The sequence below is a fragment of the Hakea prostrata genome, unplaced genomic scaffold (genome assembly GCF_041222555.1).
Source record: "Hakea prostrata isolate BN-2017 unplaced genomic scaffold, UWA_Hpros_2 contig_45, whole genome shotgun sequence".
NCBI classification, from domain to species: domain Eukaryota; kingdom Viridiplantae; phylum Streptophyta; class Magnoliopsida; order Proteales; family Proteaceae; genus Hakea; species Hakea prostrata.
The window spans coordinates 128,091-143,884 of record NW_028291164.1 but is presented as its reverse complement, the minus strand read 5'-3'; the positions used below and the strand labels follow the sequence as shown (position 1 = coordinate 143,884).

Here is a 15,794-nt window from a genome sequence, read left to right as displayed (position 1 = left end):
AGAAACAAACTGAGAAAGTAAATGGATCTTCTTTTGAATAACTTATAATAAGTCAAGTGAAATACTTTCTCACATTGTAATTATCAAGAAAATGCATAAGAGACAATAATACAAGTGCAATAAACATAACTGTGTTTCATTAATAAGATAAAGCTTTACATAACTTGGAGCGTACTCTACGCTTTACAAAATGTTAGGAAATGAACATGTGCTGAATAAAAACTACAATAAGCATATCTAAATCCTAAAGTCAGTACTGAATCAAAGTGAATCAAAACCTAAACCTATCTACTGCTGTGGTGGTGGTGGTGGAGCTAGTCTCATCTGACGGAGTATGTCAAGGCACTCTAATCTCTGGCCCCTCATCTCTACCTGCCCCTGCTTGAACTGGTCCATCCGAGTGAACAGACCCCTAGCCCAAGGTGGTGCGACCTCCGAAGTATCTTGAGTCCCGGATGTGCCTCCTGTCTCGAACTGGGAAGGTGGTGGCGAGTCTGCATGATCCTCATCATCAGCCTCTACATCCATGTCCTCCTGCTCGGCTAGCATCTCTGGTGAGTTTGGTCTTCCCGTTAAGTGCATCTGAGCGACCAATCTGTACCCTATCGTACCGCCATGCCCAACTGGGACAGCCTCCTCTCCCTCGAAGTCGACCCCGAAGTGCTCAAAGATCCGTGTCAGAAGTCGCCCGTATCCAAGGTTTGCTCCCCCCGGATGTGTCACTCGGTAGATCATGGCATTTTGGATTATGTAAGCCAAGTCTATCTGGTAGCAGGTGTACACTAAAAAGGTCATCATAGCCTTCATGAGTGAAATCTCACTCTGATGACCTTCCTTAGGCAGCAAGTTCCGTGCTATGATCCTGAAGATGATCCTGCATGAGGGATATAGCTCGGTCACTGACTCTACCCCGCTAGACTCTTGTGGGCAAATGCTCGAGAAGACGAGAGCTCTCTCCTCCCAGTGAATGACATCGTCTGACTCAGCCCCCGGCTCGAACCATCTCCTGTCACTGTGGATGTATGGCACGTCTAGGATGTGAGGTAGCTCCTCTGTGGTAAAGCGTATTTCTGTAGTCTTCACCCGGCTCTCTATTACTAGCCTAGTGTCGTGCTCTCCATCCATCTCTTTGTGGAAGGTCAGGTTGTTGTAGAATAACCTGACTAGCTTGGGATAGGCATCCTCGTTCAAAAACAAGGTACTTCTCCAACCCACAGCCTCAAATCTACTCTTGATCTGGAACTGTGCTACCTCTGAAGTCACTACTGGTCGACCATGCTCGATCATACGATGACTGAAGTGGCCAAAGTATAGCTCCTGTGCCTCCAGTGATCTAAAGTAGTCTAGATGGACTGGGTCATGTGCGTCACCTCTACCTCGACCACAACCTCGGCCGCGAATGGGTACTCTCCTACCTCCGCGGGCAGCCATCTAGTGAGAAAATCTGTTTTTAGGCGAAAAAGATGCAAAATGAGAGGCCATGAGATGTCTAATAATTACCTATTTGTGTAAAAATGCATAGTGAACAGTAGATCTATGCCTAGATATGTTATGTGAAGTAAAAGAAACATTTTTGCACAAAAGAAAACCTAAAAATAGTTACACATTGTAGTTCTATCATGCAAACCATAGAAATGAAGGGTTTCATGAGAAGATTACCTGTGTAGCGTGTATGCGTCGCGTGGGAAGTAGATCCAAAGCCAACGGAGTCTCCAAAATACTTTCCTAACCTTTGCACGAAATCCCAGAGCCCAAAATGAGTTTGGAACAAAGTAGAAATGAAATGAGACCAAAAAACCGTATTTGAAAAGTTGCTGTCGCGCGTATTTTGGGGCGGTCGCTACTGGCGGTCGATTGATTTAAGCGACCGGCTCAAGCAACCGGTCCAATTACTGTTGCACAGATTTTTGGATTTTGGCTCTGTTTTGTTGATTTTTGGAATTTGTGCTTGTTGTTTCTTCTATTTGTGAATGTTAGCCATGTTGTGGAGTTATTTGGACTTGTGAAATCTTTTCCGGACTTGATCATTGAGTGTTACTAATCTCTGGAATTCTTTCGCAAAATGGTTCAATTAAGGAATCGTGATGTTAATGGTCAAGATGAAGAAGAAGGTGGTGGGAATCAGAACCGTGTTGAGATATATACAGTAAACTCTGGAACTGAGCCTCCTCGAGTTGAAATTCCTTCCACTGGTGGAAATCCTCCGCTGGCACCGCAAGTAGTCTTTATTCAGGATGTGATGAACATTCTGGGAAATATGATGCATCAGCAGCAGAATCAGTTTACTACGATGATGCAAGGTTTTGCGGCTACTCAGTAGAACACCCAGGCAGCTCTTAATCCTAATGAAGTTGGTACTTCTGCCGCTGGTACTTTTGTTGACGGTTTTGCCCCTAGTCCGCATGCAAGGTTGATGGAGTATTTCTTGAAGCTTCAGATCCCTGCTTTTACTGGTATTTCGTCGGATGCATTGTTCCCTAACAAGTGGATCCGAGAGATGGAGAAAGCTTTTCGCAACCTCCGTTGCAATGAAGCTCAGAAGATTCTTTGTGCAGAACAGAGACTGCAGCATGAAGTTGATGTGTGGTGGAATGCTACCAGACCTATTTTGGAAGCTTCGCACCCGGTTCTTACTTGGGAAATTTTCAAGGATGCATTTTGCAAGAATTACTTTCCTGAGTCTGTGAGAGATGCTAAGGAAGCTGAGTTCATGGCACTCACACAAGACCTAGTACTGTTATGGAATACCAGAAGAAGTTTGAAGAATTGTTCTACTTTGCCCCTGATGCTTTCAAAGGTGACCGTGAGAAGGTAAAGAAGTTCTTCAAAGCTTTGAGGCCGTCACTGAAGACTTACCTGGCAATTCATCCTATTGTGGATTATCCTGAGATGGTACAGAATGCGAAGAAGGTAGAAGATAATGAAGGAGAGAATTATCTGCTCCAGCGTCCTGTTTCGAACAAGAATCATTTGGGTGACCGTAACTGGAGATTCTCTAGTCCTGCTCCTTATACTGCCCCTTCGGTTCAGCCTAGAGGAGCTAGTTCCAGTTTCAGCTCTGCTTCGAGCTATGGTTCTAGTGGTGCACCGGTGCGTCCTATTGTAGGTAGTCAGGGTACTGGACCGATCTATGCTAACCCTCGTCCAGTGGTTAATATCCAGAGGCCTGCATATCCTTCTTCAGCAGCTCCTATGAGTGGTAGGGATTTGATATGCTTTAACTGTGGGAAGCAAGGTCATTTTTCTCGTAACTGCACTCAGAAGCCGAATTCTCAGGTGTCAGCTTTGAAGCTTGTTTCGAGTGTTCCCTCTGGTAAAGTGTTCAGTGTTGTTGGTTCTGAATCTGAGACAGATCACGATGTTGTGACAGGTATTATTTCAGTATTATCTACCTCTGCTTTCGTATTATTTGATACTGGTGCATCGCATTCATTCATAGCATCTTCATTTGTGAGTCGTATTCCTGTTACACTTGCAAAGTTGGAAAGAGGACTAGTAATTAGTACTCCAACCAGATCTGTTGTTAGATTAGATGAAGTGGTTGAATCTTGTCCCGTGGTTATTGCTGGTAGAACCCTTGAAGCCCGTTTGATCAAGTTGGACATGTCTGATTTTGATGTGATATTTGGAATGGATTGGTTATCTAAGTATGGTGCCGTTATCCTTTGTTCGGAAAGGAAGGTACTGTTTCATCCTATGAATGATAGTCCATTTGAGTATCAAAGTAGTCAAGAGAAGTTGAGCAAGAAGATAGTGGCTGCGACTGTGAAAGTCAGGCAGTGGACTAAGAATGTTGGACTTCTTTCCTCTTCTGTGGATGTCTCGGAAGGTGTGAAACGGTTGTCTGATATCGAAGTTGTCAGGGACTTTCCTGATGTTTTCCCTGATGATTTGTCTGGTTTGCCTCCAGAGAGGGAGTTAGAGTTTTCAATTGATCTAATTCCTGGAGCAGCTTCTGTGTTGAAAGCTCCGTATCGGATGGCTCCGACTAAGTTGAAGGAACTTCAGACTCAATTAAATGATTTGTCAGGCAAAGGGTTTATCCAACCCAGTGTTTCGCCGTGGGGAGCCCCGGTGTTGTTTGTGAAGAAGAAGGACGGTAGTATGCAAATGTGCATAAACTATCGGGAATTGAACAAGTTGACGATTAAAAATAAATATCCTCTTCCTAGGATCGACAACTTGTTTGATCAGTTGAAAGGTGCCTCTGTGTTCTCAAAGATTGATCTGAGATCTGGGTATCATCAGTTAAGAGTAAAGTCCAGTGATGTGTGCAGGACTGCATTTAGGACTAGATATGGGCATTATGAATTCCGAGTTATGCCTTTTGGTCTTACTAATGCACCGGCAGCGTTCATGGATCTGATGAACCGAGTATTTCAGGATGTCTTAGATAAATTTATCATTGTATTTATTGTTGACATTCTGATCTATTCAAAGGGCGAAGAAGAACATGTTGGGCATCTGAGTTTTGCTTTGCAGCGTTTGAGAGAGAAGAAGTTGTTTGCCAAGTTCAGCAAATGTGACTTTTTGTTACCTAAAGTTATGTTCCTAGGTCACATCGTTTCTGCTGTCGGAATTAAAGTTGATCCTGCAAAGGTTCAAGCTGTGACTGATTGGGACCGACCTAAGTTAGTCACGGAGATTTGAAGTTTTATTGGTATGGCGGGTTATTATAGGCGCTTCATTAAGAATTTCTCCAGAATCTCAGCACCTATGACAAAGCTTACCAGAAAAGGAGTCAAGTTTGAGTGGAAGGAAGCCTGTGAAGAGTGTTTTCAAGAACTCAAGAAAAAGGTTAACTAACACTCCTGTGTTGACGATACCAGATGACTCTGGAGGTTTGACAGTGTATACCGATGCCTCTAAAGTTGGTTTGGGTTGCGTTTTGATGCAGCATTGGAAGGTGGTAGCTTATGCTTCTAGGCAGTTGAAGAACTACGAGCATAATTATCCTACTCATGACTTGGAATTGGCAGCTGTGGTTTTTGCTCTGAAGATTTGGTGTCACTATCTTTATGGTGAAAAGATATCGATTTTCACTGACCACAAGAGTTTCAAGTATTTCTTTACTCAGAAGGAGTTGAATATGAGACAAAGAAGGTGGCTAGAACTGGTGAAGGACTATGACTGTGATATTCAGTATCATCCAGGAAAAGCTAATGTGGTTGTTGATGCCTTAAGTAGAAAGAGTAATCGAGGAAGTGTGGTTCTGACGTGTCTCAATAAGCCCTTATTGTTCTCCATTGTAAGATTTGGATTTGAGATTTTGTCAGAAAGTTCTGGTGCTATTTTGGTAGCGGTATCAGTTCGACCGAGTTTGAGGGACCGAATTGTTGCTCTACAGTCGACTGATCCAGAATTGAAGAAGAAGATTGACTTGATCACTTCAAAGACTAAAGACGTAGAAGATTTCTCCTTAGCCTTTGATGGTGCTCTTGTTTTTAGAGTAAGAGTTTGTGTTCCTACTGTGGAAGACCTCAGAAGCGAAATCTTGACTGATGCTCATCAGTCCATCTTTTCTATTCATCCAGGAAGCGTGAAGATGTACCATGTTATGAATGGGTATTTTTGGTGGTCTGGCATGAAGAACGATGTGGAAGATTTCATTTCTAAGTGTGGGACTTGACAACGTGTGAAAGCTATCCGGCAGCCTTCGTCTGGCCTTCTGTAACCTCTTCCAGTACCTAGTTGGAAGTGGGAAGACATTGCTATGGATTTTGTCACTGGTCTGCCCCGATCTGGAAAAGGGAATGACTCGGTGTGGGTGGTAGTGGATCGATTCACCAAATCGGCACACTTCATTTCAATGAAGATCACCTATTCTATGGATAAGTTGGCCCGACTCTATGTTGATAATGTGGTGAGACTGCATGGTGTTCCGGTTAGCATTGTGTCAGATAGAGACCCGAGGTTTATGTCGCGTTTCTGGAATAGTCTGTAGAAAGCTCTGGGTACTCAGCTAAATTTGAGTACTGCTCATCATCCTCAGACCGATGGCCAATCGGAAAGGACCATACAGATTTTTGGAAGATATGCTTAGAGCGTGTGTCATAGATATGAGTGGTAACTGGGATGACCACCTAGCCTTGGTGGAATTTGCTTATAATAACAGTTATCAGTCTACTATTGAAATGGCCCCGTTTAAAGCCCTGTATGGAAAGACTTGTAGAACTCCTCTATATTGGGATGAAGTTGGGGAAAGGCGTGTTCTTGGCCCTGATCTAATCAAAACCACAAGAACTATGGTGGATATGATTAGAGAAACGATCAAATTGCCCAATCTCGACAGAAGACTTATGCAAATAAAAGAAGGACAGAGTTGGGATTTCAAGTTGGTGAGCGTACGTTCTTGAAAGTTTCGCCGATGAAGGGGGTCATGTGTTTCAATATCAAAGGAAAGCTCAGCCCTAGGTATTTTGGTCCCTTTGAGATTACTGAGAAGGTTGGACCAGTAGCTTACAGGTTGGCTCTGCCTTTGTCTCTTGCTGATGTGCATGATGTTTTCCATGTATCTATGCTAAGGCAGTGCTTGGCAAGCGCAGAGCAATTTCTCCAACATGAACCGGAAGGTTTGAGTGTGGATTTGACGTATGATGAAGAGCCGGATGAAATTTTGGACCAGAAGGATAAGCAGTTGAGGAAGCGGACTATACTTTTGGTGAAGATTAGATGGAAGAACCTTTCTTTTGAGAAAGCATCTTGGGAAAAAGAAGATGAGATGCGGATCAAGTATCCCCAGCTTTTCGGATTTTCAGATACGTTGCAATTTCGGGGACAAAATTTCTTTTAAGGGGGGAGGAATGTAAAAACCCCCGTTTTTCTAACCCGGAATCCGTATTGTAGGTCCGAGAACCCGAAAGTCTAGTCGGATTAATTTTGTGGAGTGTCTAGATAGGAGTCCATGATCCATATCCAGAACCCATGGATCTGGATTCTCTTGTTGAAGAATCTGCCTTACTAGGAAGTTGGATCTCTGGTAGAAGGCAAGTGGTGTTTGGAGATGTCTGGAATGAAGGTAAGACATCCCCCATGTGTTGTTTAGGGCTAGCTTGTGTTTGGGTTTCAACCCCCTGAGCAAAGCACCCTTGTATAGCAATATACTTGGGGGCGGTTGCTAGTGGCGGTTGATTAAACCAAGCGATTGCCCGGTTCTGCTTGCAGGAAAATGCCCTATTTTGCCCCCTATTTTGCATATGTTATGGGACCGCCTGGAGCGACCGCCCGGTCTGTTTTCGCGGTTTTGCCCTATTTTGCCCCCTGTTCGTTATAAATAGCATCCCTCGACCTATTAACGCATTATTATGTTCGGGATTGCTATTTTGGGCGATTAGGCGGCAGTGGAAACGTGCTAAAAGGTGGGCGAAGTGCTGTTAATGATCTGGAACCTTTTTCCTTCTATTCTTGGTGATTCTGATTAAGGTAATGAATCTCCATCTTCTATTCTCTTCTTTTTAACATCTGATTGATAGGAACCCATCCCCATTTTGTTAGTGGTTACCCAATTGATTTGTTGTATCTCCCTTTTCAATGTTCTTGATGAGATCCTGTCCAGAAACGAATCCCCGCATTTGTTTAATGGATGGATCCCATCAAGAGGAATGATTTGGGTAATAAATCTTGGTTAATTCTAGGGTTTCTTGTTACCCCCTTGTTCTAGACCTATTAAGCTTGAAATTCGGACTAAGATCATCCCAAAACGGATTGAAATCAGATGATAAAAAGTCTGATTTTCGGAGTTGGAAACTGTCTGAAACAGGGGCGGTCGCTTAACTTAAGCAACCGCCACAAGCAACCGGCTGGTTTCCAGTAACTGTGTAGGTTTGATTTTTGAATTGTTTTGACTCTTGACTCTTATACATTCTTGTAACCCTATGCCTAGGTGTTATCTGTTTCAAATAAAAGTCTTATAATAGTTTTTGGATTGCAAGTTAGAGGACTTCTACTAAATTACAGGTAAGGACATGCATTCTTATTTATATGCAATTACATATACATGATGATTCAGCTGTTCTATTTACTATTCTTTGATCATGTAACTTACTGTAATTGTATAAAGCATGTGAATCTTATTGTATAATTGTTGTTTGTGGTGTTCCTTAATGTACTTAATCTTTTATGATATTGCACAACTGTTCATGGTATGATAAAGAGTGATGTAATGTAGTTGTGATGGAAGAGGTATTCCATTGGGATATCTTGGCTGGAGATATCAGAGGGCTGTGGTATGGGACACATGCTCACTGATGCCTCTAGCACCATCATGATTACTTGATGACATACTTAGGAGAGTCTAGAATTGCATGGCTAGGTACCCCACATGCTATTACCCTTTCGGCAGGGGAATTGAAGCCGGGTGACCCGTGACAATGGTGACGTGACTCTGTTTCATCCTACAGCGGTAACTAGCCAGTGCGGAGACTCAGTGGTCCACTGTTGGTCATGCAATGGTAAGGTTGCATATGTTAGGGTTGGGCTCATGGACGTCCAAGGAACTGACCGGGTGTCGTTGTAAAACCCAGCCCTAACCTTGACCCGGAAACCTTGTTATTTGTAGGTCCAGTGACCCGAAGTAAAGTAAGAAGTCAGCTTTGGGCCATCCCAAGAGAGGACTTGGTGTCTGGCTTTAAATCCATGAAAGTTGATGAGGAAGTTCTATTTATGGAAACTGAATCTTGATGAAGATCGGATTAGTTGATGGACTTGGAGTGCTCTCTATCTTGGTTTGAAGGCATTTCTACCTATTAGGTAAGTCACTTGACTTGTGTGCAAAACCCCTTTAGGATTGGATTTGATCTGGGCCTTCAATTCCCTGTTTTGGTCTTGCTGTCAGCATTGGTCGACTGATTGGTCGACTGGGCCAGTCGACCAATCCACTCAACCAATGAGTGATGTCTTTGGCAATTAGGTTGTTCTTGCTCTATTTAAGTCCAATCTCGAGTCCACTTCGTATTTGCTGCCTCCAAACTCTCTGGAGCAGACCAAAGACCTCTGCAAGTCATCTCCCTTGCATCCTTGGTGTTTTCTTGACGGATCTTCGTCGAAACTCTTCTTTTTGCATCAAAAGGTATGTCTACTCTCTCTTCTTCTCCTCCATCTTTGTTTTTCTTTCCTTTTTGAGTTGAGACAGTAGAAGAGATGCTGCATTCTCTGTTGCAAACATCTCTGAACATGTTCTCATGATCATCCTAAGGATTTGAGGCTAGAACAATGATCTTAACCATGATCATTGCAAGCTTTTGAAGGAATCATGATCAAACCATGATCTAATCTTGTTAAACATCTGATTTGAATTCCGATCTCTTTGGATCTTCTATGTTGATCATGTTAGTAGTTAGTTACTGTGTTTTCTTTCCATGATCCATGATCTATCAATCTCTAGTTGTTCTCTTCTACCATACTATGTGTTCTTCATGAAGCATGGTAGTTACATATATGGTAGGTTTTATTTCCTAATTTAGATTTATGCTTCTAAGCCTTGTTCCTTGAAGATCTAAGTATGTTTTCATGATACCATTACCTGAAGCAATGATCCATCCTCCTATTGTTCTTGTCTTTGTTTTCTATTTCAAATTCATCAAGATCCATGGTTGATCTAATTATGGTAACTTTTTGTTTCCTAATTTGGATCTTGATATCTTGATTTGATTGGTGTTTTGAGGTACCCTATATGTTGGAATACTGCTGATGTAGTTTACCCCTTGATTAGTACCCTTTTGAACCACCAAATTCGGATTTCATATCTTAAAACTCTGTTTTTCTAGGCTACTGTCTGCATTGGTCGACTGATTGGTCGTCTGGGCCAGTCGACCAATCCACTCGACCAATGAGTACAGCAACTCCAGAATTGGTATGTGTTGGATGTTTTGGTATCTTTTCTGTTAGGCATCTTTCCTAATATGTTGTATATACTTGTTTAGGACATTCTTCTCAAGTTTGCCAAGATCTTACTTGATTTCTTAGGATTCCTTTGCGAGTTATAAAAGGTAAGGATGGTTATTTCCTTAATTACATAGATAGCATGAATCTAGTTTCTATATTTGAATATCATAGATATGATTCCTAAATTAGATTCTTACAATGATATACTACTGTTGCATAACTTTGATTACAGTAGCATTACTTATTCATATTGAATTGATTCATGTATGATTTACTTACCAATGTTATACAAGTGATTGTAATTATTGATTTCTTTCCATATATGAAGTTACCATATATGTGATGATATGAATTGATGCATGTGTATGCTTAAGTATGGTTTGGAAAGGAGAGGTGTCCTTTTGACACTTCTGTCCTTGGACTACTACGGGAATATTATGGGATGTTTCCGGAGATGCCCTCTGGACACCTTCCTAAAGCTGTTGGATGACATATCTAGGATTGTCTAGTAGTGTTTGGCTAGGATGTCTGTTATGTCGGACCCTAATCGGAGGGGTATTGAGACCGAACGACCCGTGGTAGCAATGGGGATTCATGGGCGCTCAAGACCGGTAACCAACCCGTGAGAGGACAGGAATCACATTGTGGGGGCCATTTATTGGTAGGGTTGCATATGGTTAGACTTGGGCTCACGGGCGCTTAAGACCGGTAACCAACCCGTGAGAGGACGTGAGAGCTTCCCGTTTACCATATGTGGATAACCAATAGGGTTGATGAGTCCGTAGTCGGGGACTATGAGGACTCTAGTGTGAAGGATACCGGAAAGGATCGTCGGGGACGAGGAATGGAAGTATCTGGATCGACTTGATGTAACTAAGTAGAAGACTTGCATTTGGCTAGGTTTTACCCCGACATGTGCCAGTACTTATACCAAATGGTTGTGAGAGAGTGTGTTGACTTAACCCCTTGCCATGGTTTGTCTCGAGGGATGAAGGACCCATTACCAATCGGCTGCTCAAGACCGGTGAAATGATCCGTGAGAGAATCCAAGATATCTTAAATGGTTGAGGATGTGAGTGGACTTTCCTAAAGAAGTACGGTGCTATGACTTAAAGCATGTCTGCCAATAGAGACCAGCATACATAGAGTTAGATTCATTCATTCATTGCTTGTCTCATGTCATATTGCATTCATGATTGTTCGGAATCCTGCCATTTATGTTATTATGGATTTTAAGCGCCTTCTTGAGTTTCTTTGAAACTCATTCCTTTATTGTACAATGTTTGTTAGACTATCCTGCAGTCTTGAGTACTATGACGGTCCCTATGAAGAAGCGCAAGTCGAAGAGGCATATCTCCGGGAAGGTGATTGCGGTTACCACAATTACTCGAAGATCCCGCGAGTGGTTATGCTCCGTACGATGCTTAGTCCGACCATTGAGTGGAAGCGTCCTTGTGCCATTTATGAGATTTACACTTATAAGGATGTTGTCTATAAAGTGGAGAACAATTTAGTTACCCAATGTACTTGCTACTGGGATTAGATTTTGTCTAGTTTATTCTTTTAGAGCTACTTTTCCGCTGGTTGTAAAGTGGGATTTTGCCTCACTTTACTTATCTCATTTGACACTACGATTATATCTATTACTCTGATTCATTTATGATTCATTCTTTCTTTATTGGATCTATGGTTTATCTTCCGCACTTTTATTATGATTGTTCATGATTATGTTATTGTTTATGTGGGAGGTTGATCACTCGATACCTGATCTTGGGCTGTGGATCACACTCTCGGGTATGCCGGATAGGGTACCGGCTGGGAGGGCGTAATGATTGGTATCGAGCCCAAGGTTTCGAGGAGATCCTAACCACAAAAGACAACAACTGAACATTCCTGAGTCATTGATCTGAAATGAATCTTCTACTCTTAGAAGTGAATGATAGAACACTGAATTAGAAACTTGATCTTTGAAGCATAACAGAACATTTCCGAATAACATACCATAATTATACTTGAACAAATGTCACTAATGCAAGGAAAAGAAAGGTGCATAACATACAATAATTAAAGGGAAACAAAATGAACTTCATTAATTTCAAAAGTTTTTACAATGATTACATCTGAAATGCATGAATGGAAATCCTAAGGTACAGTCTATCTAGGTGATCTTCTCTGATCTCTGTATGCTCTGAACTCCTCCGCTAGCTGAGTCACCCGATGCTCTATCCTATCTGTCGTGACTCCATCCTCTCGTACATCTGCTCTGTCCGACCTCCATCCTCTCTAGCATGGAAGTCATCGATCTCATCTGTGCTCCAAGATCTGGAGTCTCCGGAACTGCATGTGAAGGGCCACCTGCCTCGAAGTGTGATGAAGGAAACTCGTGATGCACAGGCTCAGCCTCGCGCATATCTGCATCATCTCCGGCCTGATCATCACTATCGGGACCGATATCCTCTCCTCCATCCTCGACCCCTGATCCTCATCCTCGATTCATCATCATCCTCACCCTCCGGACCGGGAGATCTCTCGGCTGCTGTAGTCTCATCGACGAATGGTCCGAGTCCCAATAGAGTATCCACTGTGAACCGGTGTCCACCGGTGTATCCTCGAAACTCACCCCGAAATGCCCGAAGATCAAAGTCGGTAGCCTCCCATAGCAAAGGTTCCGCATGCTAGGCCGCGAGAACTAAGTCCGGCATGACCTGCTGAATGATGTAGGAGAGATCGATCTCGAAGCCCATGTAGATGCGGTAGATGACTAAGGCCTCCATCACTTGTGACCCGATGGTGATGTCCGGCTTTCGGCATAATGTTTCGGCCGACTATGCGACCGATAATCCGTGCGAGAATCCGTCATCCGTCCGCTGGTCCACGGAGTGAAGCATCGATGGCTATCCCATAGCGTAGAGCATATCTCGCGTAGCTCGTACGGCATCGGATGGCTGTCCGGATCTTCTCCTACGGTATCCACACACACCTGCTGTGGATAGTAAGGAACCTGCAAGATCTCAGCCGGTGTCCGGGTAGAGAAGAGAATCGAGTCCGGAAGACCACTGCTCCCGAGGACAAGTCTAAGTGGATGTCCTTGGCCTCGAGCCTCCTCTGTGTAAGTAAGGTTGCTGAAGAACAACCTCACTAGTTCCGGGTATACCGGCAGATCCTCGGTGAAGAGATGAGTCCACTGCAATGTGTCGAATCTCTGCCGAATCCTAAAGGCTCCGAGCTGGCGTAAGTGAAGTAGACGTCCCATCTCGATATTGCGATGGCTGAAGTAGGCCTCGTACGGGAACTCGGCCCGAGGTGTGTCAAACATGTCCGGTCTCCTAACCTCCTGTCTAGGCTCGAAGGAACGACGACCTCTGCCCCTAAGAGCACCTACGATGCGACCACGACCTCTACCTCATCCTCGCCCTCCCCTTTGCATAGTGGGTATCTGTGAAAGAGACAAGAGACAATTCCAGTTAGTGCTATTTTAAGATTTGAGCCAAAAGGGTATTTTCGTAATTTTTCGGAAAATTTCAAATTTGGGGGAAATTTGATTTGAACATACTAGCATGTGCGCAATACTTGGAATTTCATGTCTATGAAGTTTGTTTGGTGAAAATCGATCGAAAACTTGGATTAAAGCGAAAAATTCAGCAAGAAGGAAATTTGGGGATTTTGCAATTTAGGTCAAAATTTGATTTTTGAAAAGTTGAAATTGGTTAAATCAAATTGTATGGACCTATCTACAATGTCATCTTGAGCATGTAGCATTTGATCTCGTGCGAAAATTTCAAGCGGTTTGAGAGAAAACGGAATTTTTCTAAAGATATCGATTTCGGTATAAAACCTTGCGAGATGAACACCATTATGTTAAAACTTGTTGTCTATGCATGGCATTGTGTTTAAAACCTAGGGAATATGTTTCTAAGCATTCCTAAGCATGATTTCTAGCATTGGATACAAGTAAAGCATGGTTTTATTGAAATGCAAGCATGAGAAGATGAAAATGGAAGAAAGAATAAGAGATTTACCTTGTTTGTGAAGATTGTGTGTTGTGGTGTTGTTGTTGAAGCACCAAATCACCTCAAGAACACTTGTGAGAACTCTTGGAGATTTTCCCTAGGGCTCTCTCACCTTTGGAAGAAGTTAGAATGAGGTTGGAATGTGAAAATGAGGCTTATAATGCGAATTTTCGCATTACATCTGCACGATTGGTCGACTCATTGGTCGACTGGGTCGATCGACCAATCACTCGACCAATGGTCACGAGAGACCTCAATTGCTGTTGGATTTTTGGAAAATGTGATTTTTGCCTTATGGAATATTGTTTGATGACTATATGGATATATTTAAGCATGATTTAAGTTTTCAAATCATTTGGACTTGTGGTTTATGTTGAATCTTGAAATTCGGTATTTTGATGTTCTCGGTTTTGCGAGAATGGTTACTCCGAGAAGTGGGCGTGGTGAATCCAGTGGTCATGGAGGTGGTGAAATACCTCGGGGAGGTGGTGAAGTACCTCATGGAGGTGGTGAGATACCAAATGTTGATCGGGGTACTCATGAGATACCCGGTGCCCCGAATGTTGGAAGTTTTCGAGATATTGCCAATATTATGGGCAATATGATGCGGCGACAAGCGGCTCGGTTCAACCGGATGTTGGTGGGTTTCATGACTCTGCATAATGAGACCCGGGCTGGTGCTAATGTGAATCCTCATGCCGCGAGTCCTGAATGCGGGAGGTTTAGCTGGAACTCCGCATACTGCTCCGATGGAGAGTTTTCCGAAGATGCAAGTACCCACTTTCACCGGAGTTACCAAGGACCCCTTGTTTCCTAACAAGTGGCTTCGTGAGTTGGAGAAGGCTTTCCGACATCTGCAATGCTCGGAAGCTCGGAAGATTTTGTTTGCTTTGAACAGAAGTTGCAACAAGAAGGCTGATGCATGGTGGATCTCCACTCGGCTTTTTTTGGAAGGTTTGCATGCGGGAGTTGTAACTTGGGAATTATTCAAAGAGGCTTTTTGTATGAATTACTTTCCCGAGGCGGTGAAAGATGCGAAGGAAGCGGAGTTCATGATTCGACTCAAGGAACTCTGTACGTGTTGGAGTACCAACGAAGTTTGAGGAGCTTCATTTCTTTGCTCAAGATTCTCTGAAGGATGACCTCACGAAAGCAAAGAAGTTCTTCAAAGGACTGCGCCACTGCCATTAAAGCTTACCTCACGGTCCGGCCTATAGTGAGCTATGCTCAAGTGGTGTAGAACTCGAAGAAGTTGGAAGAAACGAGAGAAGGAAAGTGCTCGTGTGCAAAAGCCACGGCGATCAAGGAATTCTGGTTTGGTGGATCGTAGTGATCGTCGTTTTGTGAGACCTACACCCTACCCCACTCCTACCTTTCGGGCTAAGAGTGTAGGTCGAACACGGGTTTTCAGCAGCCCGGCCGGTTTAGACGGTATGGCGGAAACCGACCACCAGCAAGTGCAAGTGCAAGTGCAAGTGCAAGGCCTTTTGTTCGGGAAGCCCTCTGTTGCATTCACCCCTGTTGGATCCAACAATCTGTTTGCTTCTACTGCAAGCAAGCTGGTCATTTTGCTCGTGCTGTCCGAAGCGGCCCGCCCAGCACCTTTGCCCCGATGGTGAAGAGTGCTCCTGCTCCTCCCTCGGTAGAGTTTTCAATATTTCCGATCTTGAGCGGGATTCAAGCCATGATGTAATTACAGGTACATTGTTAGTCGCTTCTATTTCTGCATTTGTCTTATTTGATACGGGTGCATCTCATTCGTTCATGTCATCTGCATTCATCAAGAAGACTAACCTAATCCCTGAGAAGTTGTCTAGTTGTTTATTGATTAGTACACCTCTGGTCTGTTGTGAAACTAGATAAGGGGTTATCTAAATGTCCTGTGTTGATTGGTGAGAAGAA

At 43.3% G+C, this 15,794-nt stretch overlaps 1 protein-coding gene across 1 annotated transcript; it reads left to right on the top strand.

Annotated features, from left to right (window-relative positions):
* The first annotated feature begins 6,379 nt into the window (after nucleotides 1-6,379).
* LOC148999096 (uncharacterized) lies at nucleotides 6,380-6,793 on the top strand. Its single transcript, XM_089141469.1, has one exon. The coding sequence runs from the start codon at nucleotides 6,380-6,382 to the stop codon at nucleotides 6,791-6,793; it is 414 nt and encodes a 137-aa protein (XP_088997595.1).
* Nucleotides 6,794-15,794: the final 9,001 nt, after the last annotated feature.